Source organism: Solenopsis invicta, chromosome 7, assembly GCF_016802725.1.
Source record: "Solenopsis invicta isolate M01_SB chromosome 7, UNIL_Sinv_3.0, whole genome shotgun sequence".
Classification (NCBI taxonomy): domain Eukaryota; kingdom Metazoa; phylum Arthropoda; class Insecta; order Hymenoptera; family Formicidae; genus Solenopsis; species Solenopsis invicta.
Genome location: NC_052670.1, coordinates 9,709,071 through 9,729,628, shown reverse-complemented (window position 1 = coordinate 9,729,628; position 20,558 = coordinate 9,709,071). Strand labels below are relative to the sequence as shown.

The 20,558-nt window shown below is 30.4% G+C and overlaps 3 protein-coding genes across 3 annotated transcripts; 2 read left to right on the top strand and 1 right to left on the bottom strand.

Moving 5' to 3' along the window:
• Positions 1-3,211: 3,211 nt before the first annotated feature.
• On the top strand, positions 3,212-6,446 carry LOC105198238 (short/branched chain specific acyl-CoA dehydrogenase, mitochondrial). The gene has a single exon (XM_026137179.2). The coding sequence runs from the start codon at positions 4,010-4,012 to the stop codon at positions 5,258-5,260; it is 1,251 nt and encodes a 416-aa protein (XP_025992964.1). The 5' UTR covers positions 3,212-4,009; the 3' UTR covers positions 5,261-6,446.
• A 2,570-nt stretch (positions 6,447-9,016) lies between these two features.
• Positions 9,017-9,842, top strand: LOC105198239 (histone H1A, sperm). Its single transcript, XM_011164894.3, has one exon. It carries the CDS (start codon positions 9,117-9,119, stop codon positions 9,777-9,779), a length of 663 nt encoding a protein of 220 aa, XP_011163196.1. The 5' UTR covers positions 9,017-9,116; the 3' UTR covers positions 9,780-9,842.
• Positions 9,843-12,780: 2,938 nt separating this feature from the next.
• On the bottom strand, positions 12,781-14,422 carry LOC105198240 (histone H4). Its single transcript, XM_039451797.1, has one exon. It carries the CDS (start codon positions 14,349-14,351, stop codon positions 14,040-14,042), a length of 312 nt encoding a protein of 103 aa, XP_039307731.1. The 5' UTR covers positions 14,352-14,422; the 3' UTR covers positions 12,781-14,039.
• Between the last annotated feature and the right edge of the window lie 6,136 nt (positions 14,423-20,558).

Here is a 20,558-nt window from a genome sequence, read left to right as displayed (position 1 = left end):
ATTTTAAACAACTCCCGTTCTTGTTCGATTATCTAAATAAATAGTGCAAAATCATTAGAAATCTTACAGTTGCAGCCTTTAATATTTTTTAGAGGACTTTTTTTAATATCTTTTTCGTATAATTTTCAAACATTTTAGGAAAATATAAACATTTTGAAGAGCATTTTTTACCAATTCTAGTATTTTTATATGCAATTAATCCTTCCTAAAATTTCTAAATCTGATTTCAGATTCGGATTTAGCGACTCAGAAAACCTATCAATACTAAAGCTTCATTGAATTCTGTATAGGAGAATTAAATTTTTTTCAAAGATACGCCATTCAGTTATACTGAAAAGGTCCACATTTTCATTAAATAATATGAACATATTTACAATAATTGTAAATACATCTGTACAAAGAAATTAAAAAGTGCACGAAAAGAACTGCTCTGACAAAATTTTACGAATTGTATCTAATACAAAACAGCAAGGTGACTTTTTTTCTTTTAAGTTTTTTGCACAAGTCTGAAATATTCAAACCAAATTTTTCCAAAAGAACTTATTTGCACATAAAGATTGTATGACTATGCAAAGAAAAATAGAAAAAATAAATGAAATGAAAGTTGAAACTAAGCTTTCGAATGCTTTTTACAATTTTTATCTGCACAATTTTCATCTTCATAATAATCAATTTTACAAAAATAACAGCAGTTTGAAATTAAAAACAAACAGTCCTTTTTTCGTAAATTGTGCAGCTATTATAATAAAATCGGTTGTTAATTTCACAAACAAAAAATGTTATATTTAAAATTATACTTGTTCCAATGCATTATTTGGACAATTATTTTCATTATCGTCGCCATCATCATTATAATTGGGAATATTTTGAAAACAATTATTTTCGTCGTCCACTCTTAAATTTTCAAATGGGTGAACATTAGATGAAGTAGAATCTGTTTCAATATCTACTTCATCATCCATTTGATAACTTTCATGTGAAGTAAGATCGTCTGTACTATCACTACTTATTTGTGCATTGCGGATGGAATCATCATCACTGATTCTATTGTGGTCTTCACCTACATCTGATGGGATTATGGTAGCATTCAGCATTCAGCATATTAACATCAGGTTCAGGCAGTTTATTTTCATTATTTTTGTTTAAATCAAAACTGTTTGGTTGATTCTGTAAGAATACAAAATTAAATTTAATGTCTATAAAAATATTATCTAGCAATATTAGAAAAATTACAGATTATGACCATCTTTTCCGTATGGCCAATACTTCAGTTTACCCTATACATGTATTATATATACTGTTAGTAAAAGTATCATATACTTTAATAAAAAAATAAAAAACGTGATATGTATAAATGGAAACCTTATTATTTTCAACAGTGTTGTTGGAAGCCTGTTCTTGGCGTTTTTTTTTCGAGAATGAGCTGTCAAGAATTTTTTCAGATTTTGCTTCCTTTAAAAATTCTTTGTATGGTCCTCGCTTTTGACACTCAGTATCATTCTCCAAAGATTGCTCGATTAATATAAACATATAACTGCTAAATATCTGAAATAGTTATTTCTTTTACTACAACATTTATTTTCATCGAAGGTGATAAGATTTCTAAATTGTATAATTACCTTAAGTCAGTTCTCGAATGTTTATTCGACACGCACTCCTGTTTTGTTTCCCGGTTCTTTTTTTCCTTCGCGCCATGTGTGGTATTCAGATCGTTAGAGAATTTGGTTTTCAGCGAGCACCAAATTCGCAATTAATTTATTTTGATACTACAATGTCTAAGGAATATTTTAGTATAAGATTTTTACGAGCACCAAATTCTCTGTGGATCAGAAGAGTAAAGTTATGGCGTGACGCGTGCTCTCAGCGCATAAACAATTTATTTTTCAGCAGTTAGCATCGAGCACCAAATTCGCAGTTAATTTATTTTGATATTACGATATTTAAGGAACATTTTAGTGTATAATTTTTACAAGCGTCAAATTCGACGATCTGATAACTGATTTTTTGCTCTATCGGACAGGATGAATTAATAATTATTATTATATTAATAACTTAGAATCCTGTTATATTTCGATTATTTGTGTTTTTCATGTTATTTTACTACCAAAAACATACAAATATGGTAGTCTGTATAAGTATTGTTCTCCGAGATCGCAATGCTAGGTATATAGTGATATTTTTTAAACAATTATATATTTTTAATTTATTTTAGGGGTTTCTTTGAGCACTAAATTAGCACTAAATTCTAGTGTACTTGTTTTGTGTTTGTGACCACTGTATATATTTTTTTATTATGGGGGGGAGTCCAGCTTGCCATTAAGTTGCACCCCCCCATTTTTTTTTTTAATTACTGCTAAACTGTTTGAGCACCGAAATTCGGACTAGAGTACTAAATTAGCACCTAAAAAGCACTAAATTTTTGACCTAGTGCAAACTCGATTTTCGCTGGTAAGGAGTCCAGCTTAATAGAAGTCAACAACGGAGCGTTTGTAGCGACAAGCATTTTATTGGATGCAAACACAGAAGTAATATCTAATTATAAAATATTTGACAGAATATAATGGTAAAGTAGTTCAATAATACTGATCTTGCAAGAATGGATTGTTGGATATTGTGTGCATGTAATAACAATCATTTGATATCTGAGATATACATAATATCTTGACAAAGATATCCATGAGCTAGCAAGATCAGCTAACGATGTATTTGTTTAGTTTTAGAGAATCTGATAATAACAAAGAAGTTGAAAATAAATAAAGTTTATATGTTTGCCAGGACCCAAGTTTGGGAAGAGAGCGTGTTCTCTTGCTGGAAAGCCGGTAGAGCCCAGAGTTTATCTTAGTGCTCGCATGCCATTACCATTATATTTTGTACGATGAGCAGCTAGACAAAGAAGATGTATCGATGCACTGCTACGTTAGGAAATGTTGCAACCAGCTATGGACATCCCTCCTCAGAGCCTCTGCACCTGAGGCGCCTGAAAAAAATTAGTATACCATTTGAGAACAACATCGTTCGTTCCTCAGTCAGGTTTATATTAATATATTCTTTAATACATACATATTTTAAAATTCTCTGCACTCTTGTTTAGACACATATTGATTGTATGTATTAGTATTCCTTTGGAATATTTCAGAAATTTGAACGATCAAAATTGAGGTTAGAACGGCTAGCTGTCAAAACACTACTAACACCACGATACATTCGTGGTCGCGCGCGACATTCGGTCATGAACGTAAAAATAACCAAGAAAGAAACAAGGTCCCTAAAATGGGTGACCCAGACATTAATGGGACGGTACAAAACATCACAAAAAACTCGGATGATGTAATCATACATTGGAAGGAGTGCTCTATTGTTGATTCAGTTGCCAAAAAGAAAAAAAAAGAGTTAAAAACTGCAAGTGGTCCGTGCATGTGGTCAAGATCATTGCATTTGGAGGTTAGTATACAAATAAAAAAAAAAAAATATTTTGCTAGTACATAAGTAAATTTGGACTGGTTAGATTGGATTATAATTTTAGACAGGTTCTCATCATAGAGATTTAGTACATACATCTCGGCAGTAAATATTTATTTGAATATTACGAATGATGTCGAAATATTCTCAAAAGAATTAATTTCTCAAGAATTAATTTAACAAAATATTTTTGTCCTGCACCACTGTGATTAGGTCTGTTCTTTTTAGTTGAACTTGTTGTGCAGTTCAGCTTTTCCCTCTTCTCTCATTTTCCCTTCACGTTGAAAAGAAGAAGAGACGATGAACCGTTCAAGAAAATTTCATCTTAAAAGAACAGACCAATCGATTATACTTTAAAATTTTTATTAATAAATGTGTGCCGTTTTTTGCAATAAATGCCACGTCATGCATGCAATAATACTTTATAAACACGTGGTGTTGATAACGATTATTCGACATCAGTCTCTAACGAGTCACGTGCAAGAGTTGCCACACTTTCGCACTTAACGAATATTCAGTATCTTTGTATTTCCTCGAAGAAGTGCCAAACATGTACTCGTCGATACTTCGATCCATTCTGCGCCGCACGCAGCAGAAACTGACTGCGACGCGCCAACTACATTTACACACGTCGCGTCTTCAGCACCACACAGGCCCACTGACACAGTTTACAGACGACGAGCTCATGACAAAGGAAATGGTCGCCAAGCTGGCTAAGCAAGAGATTGCTCCTCTCGTACGAAAAATGGAAAAGGAGGGGAAACTAGACGATGGTCTGTTTCAGAAACTCTTCGAGAATGGCCTGATGGGTATAGAAATCCCGACGGAATACGGTGGAACGGGCAGCAACTTTATGAGCACGATTCTAACTATCGAAGAAATTTCTAAGGTCGATATGGCAGTGTCCGTACCTGTCGATATCCACAATACTTTGACGAACTCGTTGATTCTCAAAATCGGATCTGAAGAACAAAAGCGGAAGTACTTACCTAGACTAGCTCGGGATTCCTTGAGTAGTTTCTGCCTAACGGAACCTGGTTCAGGATCGGACGCGTTCTCTCTAAAAACTGAGGCGAGGAAGGTGGGTGCCGAGTACGTGATCAATGGCACGAAGATGTGGATATCCAATTCCGATATAGCGCAAATTTTTTTGGTTTTTGCCAACGCGGATCCCTCGGCCGGTTACCGTGGCATCACAACCTTCCTCGTGGATCGCGATACGCCCGGTTTGACGGTAGACAAGCCTGAGGACAAGATGGGTATCAGAGCATCGGGCACTTGCATGGTGCACTTCGACGATGTTAAGATACCTGAGGGTAATCTGCTGGGAAAATTCGGGCACGGATACAAATACGCGGCCGGATTTTTGAACGAAGGCAGAATCGGCATCGGTGCGCAAATGATCGGCGCGGCACAGGGATGCTTGGACGCGACCATACCGTACACGTTGGACAGGAAACAATTTGGGCAGGACATCTTTTCTTTCCAAAGCTTGCAGCATCAAATAGCTCAGGCAGTAACGGAATTGCAATGCGCCAGATTGCTCGTTTACAACGCGGCAAGATTAGTGGAGGCTAAAAAGGACTTTATGAAAGAAGCAGCTATGGCGAAGTTCTTCGCGTCTGAAACCGCGTGTCGTATCACTGCAAAGTGTATAGACTTTATGGGAGGCGTCGGCTTTACGACTGATTTTCCTCAAGAAAAATATTATAGGGATGTAAAAATCGGTACCATTTACGAAGGTACAAGTAATATACAATTATCGACGATTGCGAAATGTATTCGCAAGGAATATTCTTAAATGGTAACAAGTCTATGATTGTTCCAAAATTAGGTGTATCATTTATTACCTATCTTTAAAAATATTACGTATATATATATATATATAGGTAAAAGTTATTTTTACGTTTTTATATTATTTTTAAAGTTTTTTAAGTAGTCTTGTTTAATAAATACATTTTTTAATATTTTTATTAAATTGCTATTTAAATAATCTTTAATGTAAAATATGTACGTATCTATGTGTGTGTGTGTGTACAAATAAAAGAAATTAGTACTTTGAAAATATTCATTTCCTACTTATACAAGATACACATCATTAACGCATTTTCGAATACTTAATAATGTTTTTAAGGCTTGGTTGTCTAATGGTGATATAATTGATTGTATGACATTAGGAGCAAGAAATAAGATAATAAATTAATTACTACGTATAATTTTATTTTGTAGTTTTCCTTTAAAAACATAATTCTGGAACCTGCAAAATATATGACCAATTAAAACATCTGTTCGAAATGTCACGTCAAAATGTAAAATAATTTCTGAAATAATGGTACATTTTTTAGTCGTTAACAAAAGCCGTAACTGAAAAATATACCATTCAGAAATTATTTTACACTTTTACGTAACATATCGAATAAATGTCTCAGTTTTCCACATATTTTACAGGACTACGAAATTATTACGTATTTTTAAGGAAAACTAAAAATAAAGCTGCACGCTAACAATCAATTCATTGCATGTAATTTCTCGCTTTTGACGTCATGTAATCAAATATAGTATGCGAGAAAGCCGAACCTTAATTCGTTTATTTATAATACATTACTACTATTTATAATACATACATACCGTACTAATCAGCGTTTTTACAGATCAATTTGATTAAATTATGTAAACTAACATAAATTGAAATGTTAAAAATCTTATTGAATATAATATTAATTTGTTAAAATATGTATATCAGAATGTACGCAATATGCAATTAGTTCGCAATAATTGAATTTATTCTTCGAAAGAATTGTTTTTAAAAAATCAATAATAAATGCAATAAAATACATCATTTTATACAACCGGTTTTTTTACTCTTGCTTATGGAATATTTTAAATATCTAATGTAAATATTAAATTTTAGTCTTACCTACACTAGATAATATAGATCTTATACATTTTTTAAACGTCTCTTTCTTTCTCTCTCTCAATTGTTTTATTAAAATGGAAAAGTATTTAAAAAAATTGATGTTTGAATTATTGGTTCACGTTGTCATGTATATTAAATAAGATAACCAGATAACACCTATCTGCAAAAATATGACTTAAAAACATCTTTTAAATATAGTATTTAGGTGTTGTTTGAGTAGATTATGTTCAAAATTAAACATAGGCTTACAAAATTAGACTCGCACAGCAGCCAAAACATTAATAAATATGGATATTGTACTTTTAATACAAATAAAATGTCGTATACTGATTTAATAAAATATTTTACAATATATTTTAAAATATATAGTTTTTGGACTTATATCTCAAAGGTATCTTATTGTTAGATATGAATCAGTTATTATCTTACGTGCAAATTTATCACATATGAAATTTATATTTACAGTAGAATAATATTAAGTATATTTTATTGGCATCTCAGATATCTTTTACTTGTTTGATCCGGATAGCAAAAGATATCTGAAATCAGATCTACATGTGTAAATATAAATTTTATACGTGACAACTTAAGTAGAATAATAATTGATACACATCTTGGACATCTAAACAGATATACAATATTAAGAATTCTTGTTACCAAACCTCGTTCTTTTTCTTTTCCTACCCAAAATTTTGCTATATGTTACAATGTCACTACAGTCAACAAAATTTATAAATGTATTTCATTATATGTATATACATTTACAATTTTTTACAACTATTGTAGAGTTGAACAAAATACTGAAGAAACTACAGTGATGAAAAATTTTTCAGTGACAATAATGAAAAAAGATATATATTTCAGACAGTCTAATTTTACGTCATGTTATTTGAAATTTAGAAGTTCAGAAATACAAATTTCTACTCTTCTACTCGTTATAAAAAAAATTTTTTTTTGTTTTAAATTGTATGTTTGTTAGTTTTTTTTTCATTAAATATAACTTTTCTTTGTTTAATTTTTATTAAGACTTTAATGACAATTATTTATCGTAAAAATATTATTTTATTTCACAATTTTATTTTATTTGTTATTGTAATATATATAATGTATTATTTTATTAATTACCTAAATCTAAAAGAACAGAAGAAACATATTCTGAATCTCTGTCGAAAAAAGAAAGTTTCTTTTAATATTTTTCAAAGTGATATTTTAAGTCATGAGAAACGTTTCTAGAAACCAATTATAAAACAATTTAAATAAACATTTGTGAAATAAATATGTCTTTTATGAGTACATATTACATTTCATGTATTTTAATTTAAAATATAAACATTATTTCAATATTAGTTTATGAATTGTAAAATAATACTTCAAAAGATATTCTAGGGAAATCTACCAAGTCAGAATTACCCGAGATATTACAGAATGTGCGCGCATACAATGATGAATTGATTATATTTTCATACGTGGAGACTTTTTCAGAAACTTTTTACATCATTAAATATGTAAATTGAATTCTAAACGATTCACTTATAATGATTTGTGAAATGTTTCCCAAATATAAACAGTTATAAGAAGTAAATTTTACCGTAATATTATAATTGCTACATCGTCCTGTCGGTAACGTGCGTCTCGTATGTACGGTGATGTTGATTTTTTTGTTTTAATAAATATTACCCGCAAACGTATAGTTTATTTTATAATAATGAAATTTCAATATTTTAATTAACTTTAATGTGTTACTATCATTATTAACTCTATTTGCACTAATAGTAAATAAATAAAAGTCATATATGTGTAAAACGATGTTTTAAAAAGGCGCGCGACACAAGTTACCTCCCTGTTTAGACTTATTGTTACTTTAAAAGCGCTTAATTAGAATTTTTATTTTTATTTTATTAATAAATATTGTCATTGAAAAAGGAAAACGATTAACGGCGATACATTATTGAATCGATTTTTCTTACGTTCTTGAATGGAATGCGTCACGTGGTTGCGGGATAAACTACGCGGTATTCGCTCATCAATTCGGCTAACGGGCTTCTCGGGATCAATTTTATGAATAATTTGGAGTCATTGTGAATTTTGGAACGTGGGCGTTGATAAAAATTAAAAATTATAGGATCAATCGATTTGCATTATATACCATTAAGCGAAGAAGCAACAAGGCCATTTTGCTTCGTGCAGCTTACGAGCGCATGTATCCCGAGAGGCCGTGAATGAAGCCTCTTATTTTCGCGATGCAAGCCGATAGCGGATGAAAACGATTAATCGAGCACCCGGGCCCGTTCCATCGGCACATCTTTCTAGAGAGACAACATCGAAAATGTCCAGGGAAAAGCTCAGTTTTCATGTTTTTCCATGAGCTTTGCTATCGGCGCGAAAATACGCGAGCGTCGAAATTCCGCCGTAGACGACGGCCGACGGTCGCGGGACGTTCGGACGGATACGGAAACGGAACCGCATACACACGGCTACGTGTTGATTCGTATCGCGTGTCCCGGACAATTTTCATCTCGCGAAAATTACGTCTCAAAGTCCAAGTACGTTTACCGCTTCGTTGCTTTCAGTGAAACCAACGGGTCGACATATTGGGTAGGTCTCTCTCCATGGTCCGCGCGCTACGTACTAAAGCGTGGCTGCGCTCACTGCCTCACAATCTGACTATTCTACATTCTGTGGGATATCGAGACACGGGACGATCGTTTTCAAAACGTGAAACGTACGTGCTACGCTGAAGATGGAGGACAAGGTCAGTGGAAATACAGCTGTGGAGGCCTCTGAGAGCAATCCCGCTCCCGCTAAGAAGGCTAGCAAGAGTAAGGCCAAGTCGCAGCAGAAGAAGGTCTCGTCGCATCCGCCGACCGCTGAGATGGTGACGGCGGCCATCAGGGATCTGAAAGATCGCAAGGGCTCGTCCTTCCAGGCGATCAAGAAGTACATCGCGTCGACCTACAAGATAGACGGCGAGAAGGTGGCGCCGTTCATCAAGAGATACCTGAAGACCGCTGTCTCTGCGGGCGCTGTCGTTCAGACCAAGGGCAAGGGCGCTACCGGCTCATTCAAATTGTCGACTGACAAGCCTAAGCCCAAATCTTCCAAGGGCAAGGCACAACGTGCTTCGTTGGTCCACTCGGGAGCCAAGAAGGAGGCGCGAGTAGAGAAGACCACGACGGCACGCAAACCAGCTGCCGCGAAGAAACCGGCCGCCAAAAAAGCCGCACCGAAGAAGCCTGCTCAGAAGACTGCCGCCAAGGCTACCGCGAAGAAGGCCAAAGCCGCTTCTGAGCCCAAGTCACCATCGAAGGCTAAGAAGACCGTGAAAGCGCCTGCGGCGAAAACCAAGACACCTAAGCCGAAAAAGGCGACAGCTAAGTCCGTGAAGGCTTCAGCAAAGAAATAATTGTTTTGTCGAAGGATTTGCTCGCTGCAGTTACAAATGGCCCTTTTCAGGGCCCAAATTTCTTTTAACGAGGAACAAAAATACGATTCGCAATTCACATTTTATATTCTGCCTTTAATCCTATTGAAAAGAATTTATTTCATCACTACAGATGTTTTGATTCACGTTCGGACAGGTACAGACTTGTTGCACATGCGTGTGTCGCATCGTGATTCGATATGACTGACGATGCAACAAGTCTACATGCTTCCGTGCATGATTACATCAAAATGTTGATACGGTAAGTATAGAAAGATACACATGAATATAGATGGTTCATATTTATGTATAAAAACAGTTTACAAATTTATAAACACATTTATAAATATTATATTATAAATACACATTACGTGTTAAGAATTTAACGAATTTTTAGAAAGTATTTTTTCTCTTGGTTGCAACTTTAATATAGTTAGCTTGAGTCTTATTCCATTTTAATTTTACTCTCCTCTTTCTTAAGCTGAGCACGAAGAATTGCTAATTTCTGTTTATTTTCTTGATGCCTGAATTCATTGTTATCGTTAACGTTATTCGATGTTTCATTGCCGAGATTACTATTGGAATATATTCTTAGTTTCTCGAGTTCATTAATGTTAAAAGATAATTGTTCCTCGGATGAATCGACAATGCTTGTCGAATTTGTCAGCATAATTGTACTTTGTGTATAATGTACACAATCATTCTTGAAAAAAATAATGTTTTAAGTAATATTTTATTCATTTTTCTGTTTTCATTTGCTATTTTTAATACATGAAATTCACTCTAGAAAAATAGTGAAATAATCAATTAAAAAATAAAATAAAATAAAGATAACTCAGCGCACTTAATGTCGGGAACTCACGGATATTACGATGTATAGCTATTGTTATCTTAAATGAGCTGTATCGGTAATAGATAAAAGATAAAATAATAAAAAAAATATATATATAAGATAAAAATTGTAATAAAAAATCGTTCTTTTATGATGAAATTGCTTAAAAACACTTATGTACATTTCTATCAATGTAAATTGTACATATGTAACTAATCTTGGTTTTATTTGCTCTTTAGTTTTTTCTAAGAATCAAGAGCAAGTCAAACCGTGATTTAAAGTTAATTTCCAAGTTGGTAAAATTAAACATTAATTTTATGAAATAACTACATCAACTTTCAAATTTGATATATCTTCTTTCCTCGCATACATTTGACAAATCTGCATTTACTTTGTTAATCTGCAATTCCAATTTTATCTAAAAGAACATTTAGAAAAAAATATATAAATTAGGATCCAAACATTTTTTAACACAATATCTAACAAACTGTTATGATTACTTTCGACTCCTGAAACATTTCATTTGTATTTTCCAGATTCCTCAATGCATCGAGATGTGTGAACAATAGTAGGATATAATTCACTGGAACTAAATGATACTTAATAATATATCTATATTTCATCCTATATTTTTATTCTGAAAATTTTGTTTTTTGTAATTTGCAAAGAATTTATAAAAATTTTAATTTATTAAATTAATTTTAAATTCCATCTAATTTAAAAATTTTATGATTGGATGTACAATCAACAGATTTATTAGTTTAATGATATGAGCAAAATTTATGGTTTATGATATAGAGTAAAATAATATGACATGTTTGCATTAATGAAAGACTGTAATGTGTTGACAATTCGTTTTCGTTCGTAATTTGCTGAATACATAAAAATGCAAAGTATCTACATTATATATAAATGCTTTATTATTATAAATCTTTTGTTTAATGTGCTATTAGATAATGTATTTTCTGTTTTTTTTTTATAGTAGATAATTGCTACTCGTACCATTCCTATAAATTTAAAAACAGATTTAAAAAATTGAATATTTTTATATTATAATACTAATTCTACAACTGATTGCAATTATTACATAGAATATTTATATAAGTAAATGTGTAAGTATGAGATGATTCAAATAGACTTACATTATTTTCTTCTTCAAAATTATTTTGAAAAACATGCGCCAACAATAAAAATTTAATTTGTGTATATGTATATTTGATTATTTTATTATATAACAAAATTATTAACGAATCAGAAAAAAAATTACATGACTTTTCCACGTTTTGCAAATTATTTTTAGAAAATTTCCACTATTAAAGTTGAAAAAGGAGCACTTAACAAAAACAAGAAAAGAGAAAGTGTTAAAATTTTTTAATTACAAACAAAATTTTATAAAAAATGTTGAAAATAACATGAAAATAAAATATCTCTCTACTATAACAAAAATAAAATTTTTTCACATTTTTAACGCATTTTGAAAGCATTTATAAGACATAAACTTCATTGCATTTTTGAGAGAAACATTTATCTTTTCAATTTCCATGCGTCTTTGAGAAAAGAGCATTTATCGAAGATTATAATATTATATTTCTGTTCTATTGACTCTTATAAAATATGTACTAATGCTACTGATTACAAGTACTTTTGGTTTTATTTTGAAATTTATCTGCGCAATTTCATAATTTAGGATGATGTAAATTAGTATTTGGATTGTTTTTGTCATTCCTGCAATCTAAGAATAATAATAAAATATAAACAGTAAATAATGAAATGAGAACTACAAATTTTAATAAAATTAACAAAATTAAAGAAAAATTTACCTAATAAGACATTGGCGAAAAATTGATTTTTACAAGTTATCTCTGGTTTGCTTTTTAATATGCTTCTTGCTTTTTATGTCTGGTTAAAGCTGACTTTGCCATGTTACTTAAGTATATAATTTTCGAACATAAAGAGCATTGTGTATAATGATAATTATTTTCAAAGACTGATATATTTAAACTGTAATTCTAACAACCAAGAGTCACGAAGATAAATTTTTTTCCCCATGATGATGCTAAATTAATTTGTGAAAATAACAGATATGAATTAGAGTAATGATGATCAATTATAAAATTTATATCATAAACTTTAGTAAGTAAGATTTGGTTATGAAGTTAATCTTGTATTTATTTTCGTTTTACATGTACTTTATCGGATTTAACATGAACGTTTTTTTATGATTATAATACACGCAATAAATAAATAATGTTAAAAAACGGCTATAAACTTATTAAGCTTAATTTTGTAATATTTGTAATGTTTATAAGGCAATGTCTACGATGTTACAACGTTGGATCGATCAAAGAAAGTATATGGTTTTTTCTTCTCTGAATCGTCTATTGCAGACCTGTAACAACTGCAAACGCTTTATAAATATATAATAAACTCGTCAGCAATTATATCATAAACTTTGGTAAGTAAGGTTATGAAGTTAATCTCATGTATTTATTTTCGTATTACATGTACTTTACGTATCGGGTCTGACATGAACATTTTTTTAGAGAGATCATGATTATAATACACGTAATAAATAAATAATAGTGCTAAGTAAAATATAAATATAAAGCAAATTATGACTTGCACGCGTTGCATCAAAAAGTAAATAGTTGCGATTGAGGTTAACAGAAACGAAAAAAATCACTGCCTTTCACTCGTATTCACATATTTGTTAATGTTAGTCACTCAAAATTATTTAAAATTCATGTCTAGGTGAGATAACATTACATACTAACGGCATAATAACGTAAATAAGTAATTGAACAGTCGCATTTAGCGTTGAATGCGCAGTGTCAACATACTCTAAGCCCTAACTGCCCTAAGCACATCGAATTAATACGACTTGTACGCATGCGCATTTCGAGTAAAATAAGCGAATACATTGCGCCTGCGATCGACGCGATAGTAATTACAAAGGGGAAATAGCTATGCTCAACGGAAAGCCATTTTGCTGTTGGGTCTTTAATGATTAGTTTAGATTCAAATCTTGCAAAAATTTGAGGCAAAAACCAATCACAAAGTAGGAACGCAGCTAATATATGCGCGTAATTAAAACCATTGACAACTTTGTAGCAAGACAAATCGACACAAGAATTATTCTGATATTCAGTGACCTTTGCATTGATCAGTTTTCTGTGGAAAGTTTTTAGATTACATATATAGCAAATACATTAAAGATATTGACTTTAAAATTCTATCATAAAAATAATTAAAAAATAAAAGTATTATTTCTCAATATTATTTCTCTATTTTTATTGACAAACTTTAATTTTGGTATTGTATACTTTGGGTATGCTTTTGAAAAAAAATTCCCACGTTTTAAAATTTGGTGGCCCTGAAAAGGGCCGTTGATTTGCAAGGTCGTGACCAAATTAACCGCCGAAACCGTATAGGGTTCTTCCTTGGCGTTTTAAAGCGTAGACGACGTCCATGGCTGTTACAGTTTTCCTCTTGGCGTGCTCAGTATAAGTTACAGCATCACGAATAACGTTCTCTAGGAAAACCTTCAGAACGCCTCTGGTCTCTTCGTAAATCAAACCCGAAATACGCTTGACACCGCCACGTCTGGCCAATCGGCGGATGGCTGGTTTGGTGATACCTTGAATGTTATCACGTAAAACCTTCCTATGACGCTTCGCACCTCCTTTTCCCAATCCTTTTCCTCCTTTACCACGACCAGTCATCTTGATCTAGTAAGCTTAGTACGACTTGAACTCCGTGAAACCTCAACGGGATGTGCTGATGTAACGCCGGCTGCCTGCTTTTATACCCTAGAACCGACAAGCTAGCCCCTCTACTACATCAGTAGCCAATCAGCGACGCCACCGCAAACCAGCGTAGCTAGGTGTAGTTTGCAACCTTAGTACGAAAAGATTTATTATTTTCTTCAATAATATGATTTTGTGATGATTAAATTTATTGTTTCATTAGCATTGGTATACAATATTAATTTCTATTATTAATCAATTTGCAAATCTATTATAAGATTTAAATACAACGTTAAAAAATGTGTGAAACTGTAAGCTACTGCGTTTATACTGTGTCTTAAATTCATTAATATTGAACTTCCTCTAAAATCAGATGTCATCGATACTTAAAGTTTTATGCATTAATTACTAAATAAATTATTCAAAATTCTTACATACACTACTGAATGCCCATGCTATATTATAATGAATATGACAAATATTCTAAAATATACATAAAACAAATTAGCATCACTCTTATTTATTCGATTTTTTAGTTATTTGATTTCTAATTAAAGAATAAGAATACTTTTCGATTTTTTATATATTTTAAATCGCTAATCTATAGAAATAATCTACGAAATATAGTTGGAATTAAAAGCAAACAAAAACTATATTCAAATGTAAACTCAAAACATATCTCGCTTTTACTTTTCTATATTTCCTAAAAATAATTTATCTATCTTGTTTATTTAGAGATATGTGATTTTCAAGTAGAATTTCTGACGATTTTCTAATTTCGACGAATTTATAAACATTTTATTTTATTTAAAATCTTATTTTTATATTTATATTTTTCATAAGTAATAAATTATCCAGATAACATTTCAATATTTTGTAAACTCGAAAACAAATAATGTTGAATTTAATCATTTGTTCATTTTTATTTTTAAATATTAATTTTAAAAGTTTATAAGAATTTTATATAAGTTTTATGAAGTTTGTTAAATACATGACTTCAAATATGTCTATATAAAAATATATGTAAAAATATTACATAAAAGTATTATAAATAAAGAAGTATAAAAATTAATGTGTGGCGGTTTGCTAAAGTAATTCAACTGAATACAGATCAGAAAATGCATTTGTTAAATTATCAAAATAATTTTATTAAATGCTCAAACACAAATGCTGCAAAAAGTTTCGATATTTTAATAATTAATTTGTGCATCTTACATAATTATTTTGATGTTCTAACAAAAATTATTTTCAAATCTATATGCAGCTAAATCAGACACTGAAGACACTTTAGCACAATTGTTCTTTTTGTGTAAGTCAAAATCTTTGTCAAACATTTCTTTTATCCGATTATTCTGAATATTTGAGCCTCGACTTATTGTTTCTTTCAACATTCATAGTAACTTTTTCATGATATAACACATACAACTTCGAAGGATAAAAGATAAATTTCTATTGAACTATCACATCGTGGAAACAATAAGCTGATCGCCGTACGGAATGATACGTGAGTAAACGTGTTCGAACTTGTCGAAGGCCCTCCTCCCCTCTCTTTTATATTTTTTCCTTCTCCTAAATATAAGAAAAATCGTCTGAGAATTCGATTACGAATATGCTTGTAAAAGAAACAATATTTATTCTGAATCACCCTGTATGTTTGTTGATATTTTTTTATTCTAGTAAATATTTTTAATGTTTTTTCTGAATATTGTTATTTATGACTTACACATAAACATATATTTTAATTTATATATATTTATATATATATTTTATATATATTTTAATTTAAACTATTTTCTTGAGACATTTCGTAGTGGAGAATCATTGATTCTCCAAAATGATTTGGAGAATCAATTTTCAAAAAATATTGTTAAAACGCTGATAAATTGTTTAAATATTATAAAATTGCTTTGAGAATACATTTTAAGGCTATAAAGTTTAATAAAAAAAAAAAAAATTTTTTTTTTGTTAAACTTTACAATCTTAAACTGAAGAGACTATTATAACCAAAGTGTCATATAATTTACGATCGCAACTTTAGAGATAAAAATTTATTTTGCTTTAAAAAGTACTTAAATCTTATAAAATAGACAATTTTTAACGAAGGCATTTGAATCGTTAAAAATCTACAAAAATGTATTGTCATTATAATTCGTATTTTCCAACGCTATTTTTATGATTAAAATTAAGATATTTTTTAAGTATATTTTAAAAAAGTGAAAAGATGATATATACACCCGATTCAATTGTTCACGGAAGCTATTGTGGAAAGTATTTTGTATTTTCTGTTGTTTTGATTTACTTGATTTATTATTTAACTGATTTATTGTTTAACTGATATTTCATTGACAAAATAAATTATATATTTGTAAATTGTATTTAAATAAGAGTCCTTTAATTAAACCTTTAAATGAAATTCCACGGATACATGAAATTTTATTGGGTTAGATAAAGTACACATATCTTTAAATAAAATTCCACATTCTTGTGAAATTTATTATTGAAAGATATACATGGGGGCAGAAATGCCTTCTCATACGAAGTTGCATGCATATGAAATTTTATATTTTATATTTTATATATTTAGCGTGTGTGTGTTCCTTTTTTTTTCTAATGCTCAATATTATGCATTGTGAAAAAGGCTGGAACACATTGCACGTACCGAGTATACTTCGATTTTCCGTACAACTTCGAGTGAGAAGACATCCCAGTACGCAAGGAACATTAAATAAACGTTTTGAAACATTGATTTCTTGTGACTTTTATCAACATTCTTATATAATATTCTATACATGTTTTTAAAGCATTATCTAATAATGTGATAATTCCGAATGTTTAAAAAACGTTTCAATAATGTTGTTCTAAAGATTTATTTAACGTTTTTATATAATGTTATAAAAATGTTTTTAATACATTACCTAAATAATGTGATATTTCCAAATGTTTAAGAAACGTTTTAATAATAGTATTCCTAATGTTTTTTCAACGTTCTTATATAATATTGCATAAAATGTTTTTTAATCGTTGTTTTGCAATGAAATTGTATAACCATTTATAACCATCAATAAAATCGCAGTTGATTGCTTTTGATAACGTCGGATAAATGCATGCTGTGCGATAGTAAAGTATGTGTTTCTTTGAACGGATTTCAGTTGCCGAAAAATTGTTCAACAGTGTTCGATAGTAAGAAATTAAGAAAGTTAATAAAATCAGTCAACCATTTATTAGAGGAGAAGAGGGTAATATGGCACCCATTTTCATTTTATTGAATCATTTTGTTTATAATTAATATTTTCTATTGAAACTTGAACGATTAAATTCGTCAAAATGTTGTTTGACAGATTCTAGGCTCAAAATAATGAGATATTTATTATTTAGGACGTGATTTATAAAAATCTAATGCTCTGCATAATCGGTGGCAGAAAAAAGTGGTTATAATATGGCTATCTATAAGAATAATTTAAAAAAGTTAGTTTAGTTTAGAAGAAACACAGTATCTTGTTACAAAATTATGTATTTTTAATTTTCCATTGTTTAGAATTTTTCTAATATAGAATTTTCTTGCGTTCAGTAACTTTAAAAATACCATTAGAAATTTAGTTAGAAATGTCATTTTATCCCTGTTTAACATTAAACAACAATCATAAAATAATGTTTTTAATGTTTCTAAACACCGCTCTCTAGAATGACGATCGATTTATTGAAGAAATATTTCAATATAAAAGTTTTGCTTAAAAAGCCATATTAATAAAATTCCATGTTATTGTTTTAACTTTGTATAACTCAAAATGTGTATAGCTGAATAAAAAGGTAAATAATAAAAAAAACACTCAAGTGTATGTATATTCGTGTGATAATACACTCAAGTTTAAGAATAATGAGAAAGAATATGAGTAATTAAAAGTTAAAGGTGAACCTTGAAAAAGTTTAGAAGTGCTCAAAAGTAAAAATGCCTTATAACAATTGTCACTTATTATGTATTGTCATATTAATATCACTAAAAAACGGCGGGCTACTAAATGAATAACACCATAAGCAATTGTTAGAATACGTCATCTAATAACGGAGATAATAGGGGTAACCATATTGTCGACAGTAGCCATAATACCCTCTTCTCCTCTATTATTGGGTAAACGCGTGTGATAAAATAAAATACATTATATTTCATCTTTTCTACATATATTCATTTAATATACACACGTATTAATATAAAGGCTGCGTTTCGATATACGCTGCCAGTACTGAAAATATATAATTCACGTTACGTATACTATAGATTTTTAGTACTGGCAGTGAATTTCGGAACGCAGCTAAAGTGTTCACACCTCCGTGAAGTTGGCACCGACTTTTACGAAATCAAATTTAAAAGTGTGTTTCTTGTAGAATTTTGTCTGTAGATGATTGTAGTAAACATTATTTTGTTTGTAGTTAAAAAATAAATATGTTATCGGTTTTTAAAAAACAGTAAGAAATTATTTAATAGCTACAGCTCAAATGGCATCAGATTTCAATCTGAAATCGTTTGTAGTTGTTTGTAGTTCAAGAATTTTTGTTTAAAGTTTAAAAATAAGAACGTTATCAATTTTTAAAAAAACAGTTGGGAATTATTTTATAACTACAGCACAAATGGCATCACATTTCTATATAAAATTGTTTGTAATTGTTTGTAGTGTAAGAGTTTTCGTTCGTAGTTGATTGTAGTTTAAGAATTTTTGTTTACAATTGAGAAATAAATATGCTATCGGTTTAAAAAAAAACAGTAAGAAATTATTTAATAGCTATAGCTCAAATGGCATCAGATTTCAACCCGGAATCGTTTGTAGTTGTTTGTAGTATAAGAGTGAAAACTCTGGCGACACTGCCCGAGTGCACTGACAGTGCGAGTTTCTTGCACTCTCAGCTAAACACGTCCATTATTTTCTGTGCAGTTTTATGGCGCATTATATTCGATACCTTTTGAACATTAGCATCACAAAAATTTGTAATTTAATATGGAAGGATCGATTAGTTTGTGTATTTCTTTTAGAATAAATACTGAAATATTAACTTTAACCCTTGAGCCGCTTGAAACGGACTTATATAATAAATTAAAGAGTAAGTATATACTTATGATTTTGGTTTTTGAAGTTATTCAATGCACATGTTAGAAAAGAAATTGATAAATTTCTATAAAATTAATAAATAAAAATAATAATAAAATTAATAAAATAATAAAATTAATTGGTAAGTACCACAGACTCCATTAGATTAAAAATAATTAATAATAATAATGTAATATAATAATAATAGTAATAGTAATAGTAGTAATAGTAATAATAGTAATAATAATAATATAATTAATAATACAATTATTAATAATATAATTATTTGTATTAGAGAATAAAACGTAGGAAATACGAATCAAACGCAGTAGTTGGTGCGTCAATATAATAATACATATATTTCGCTATTAATACATAAACGTGAATACAAATAACGGACGCGTTTCAACTTTCCTTGAAGTCATTCTCAACGATAATTTTCAATTAACAAAATCATATATGCTAATTGTTAATTTAAAATTATCGTTGAGAATGACTTCAAAGAAAGTCGAAACGCGTCCGTTATTTGTATTCACATTTATGTACTGATAGCGAAATATATTTACTATTTATATTATTGACGCACCAACTACCGCATTTGACTCGCATTTCCTACGTTTTATTCTCTAATTTTAATACTACCAAGTCTATCTTAAATATTTTGATAATTATTTGTAGTATTGATACTATATATTTATACAATATATATTATTGCTTCACGTGTAATACAATATAATCTGCAGAAACAATGAAAACAGATGTATTTACATCTTTATCCGTTAAGTTATGCACCACCTGAACAAAATTTTTGATTTTCGGAATTTTCCGTGGATTTTTTAATACTTCTTTTTCATCACTGCTAGATGATGATGAAGAAAGCAAATCTAGTAATGCAATTGCTAATCGTGCGTCCCGCGTAGCCATGTTGCACTGAACTGGCACCGTCTCTGGGAGCTCGTGCCGAAATCTTGCACGAAAGGGCAAAAATTCGGCACTAGCCTTCCCAGTGAAACAGCGCGCACCGGTTTCATGCGCACCGAAACGTTCAGTGAAACACGTTGCCCGTAGCGAGTGCGCACTCAGTGCGCACCAGTTCTCCCAGTGA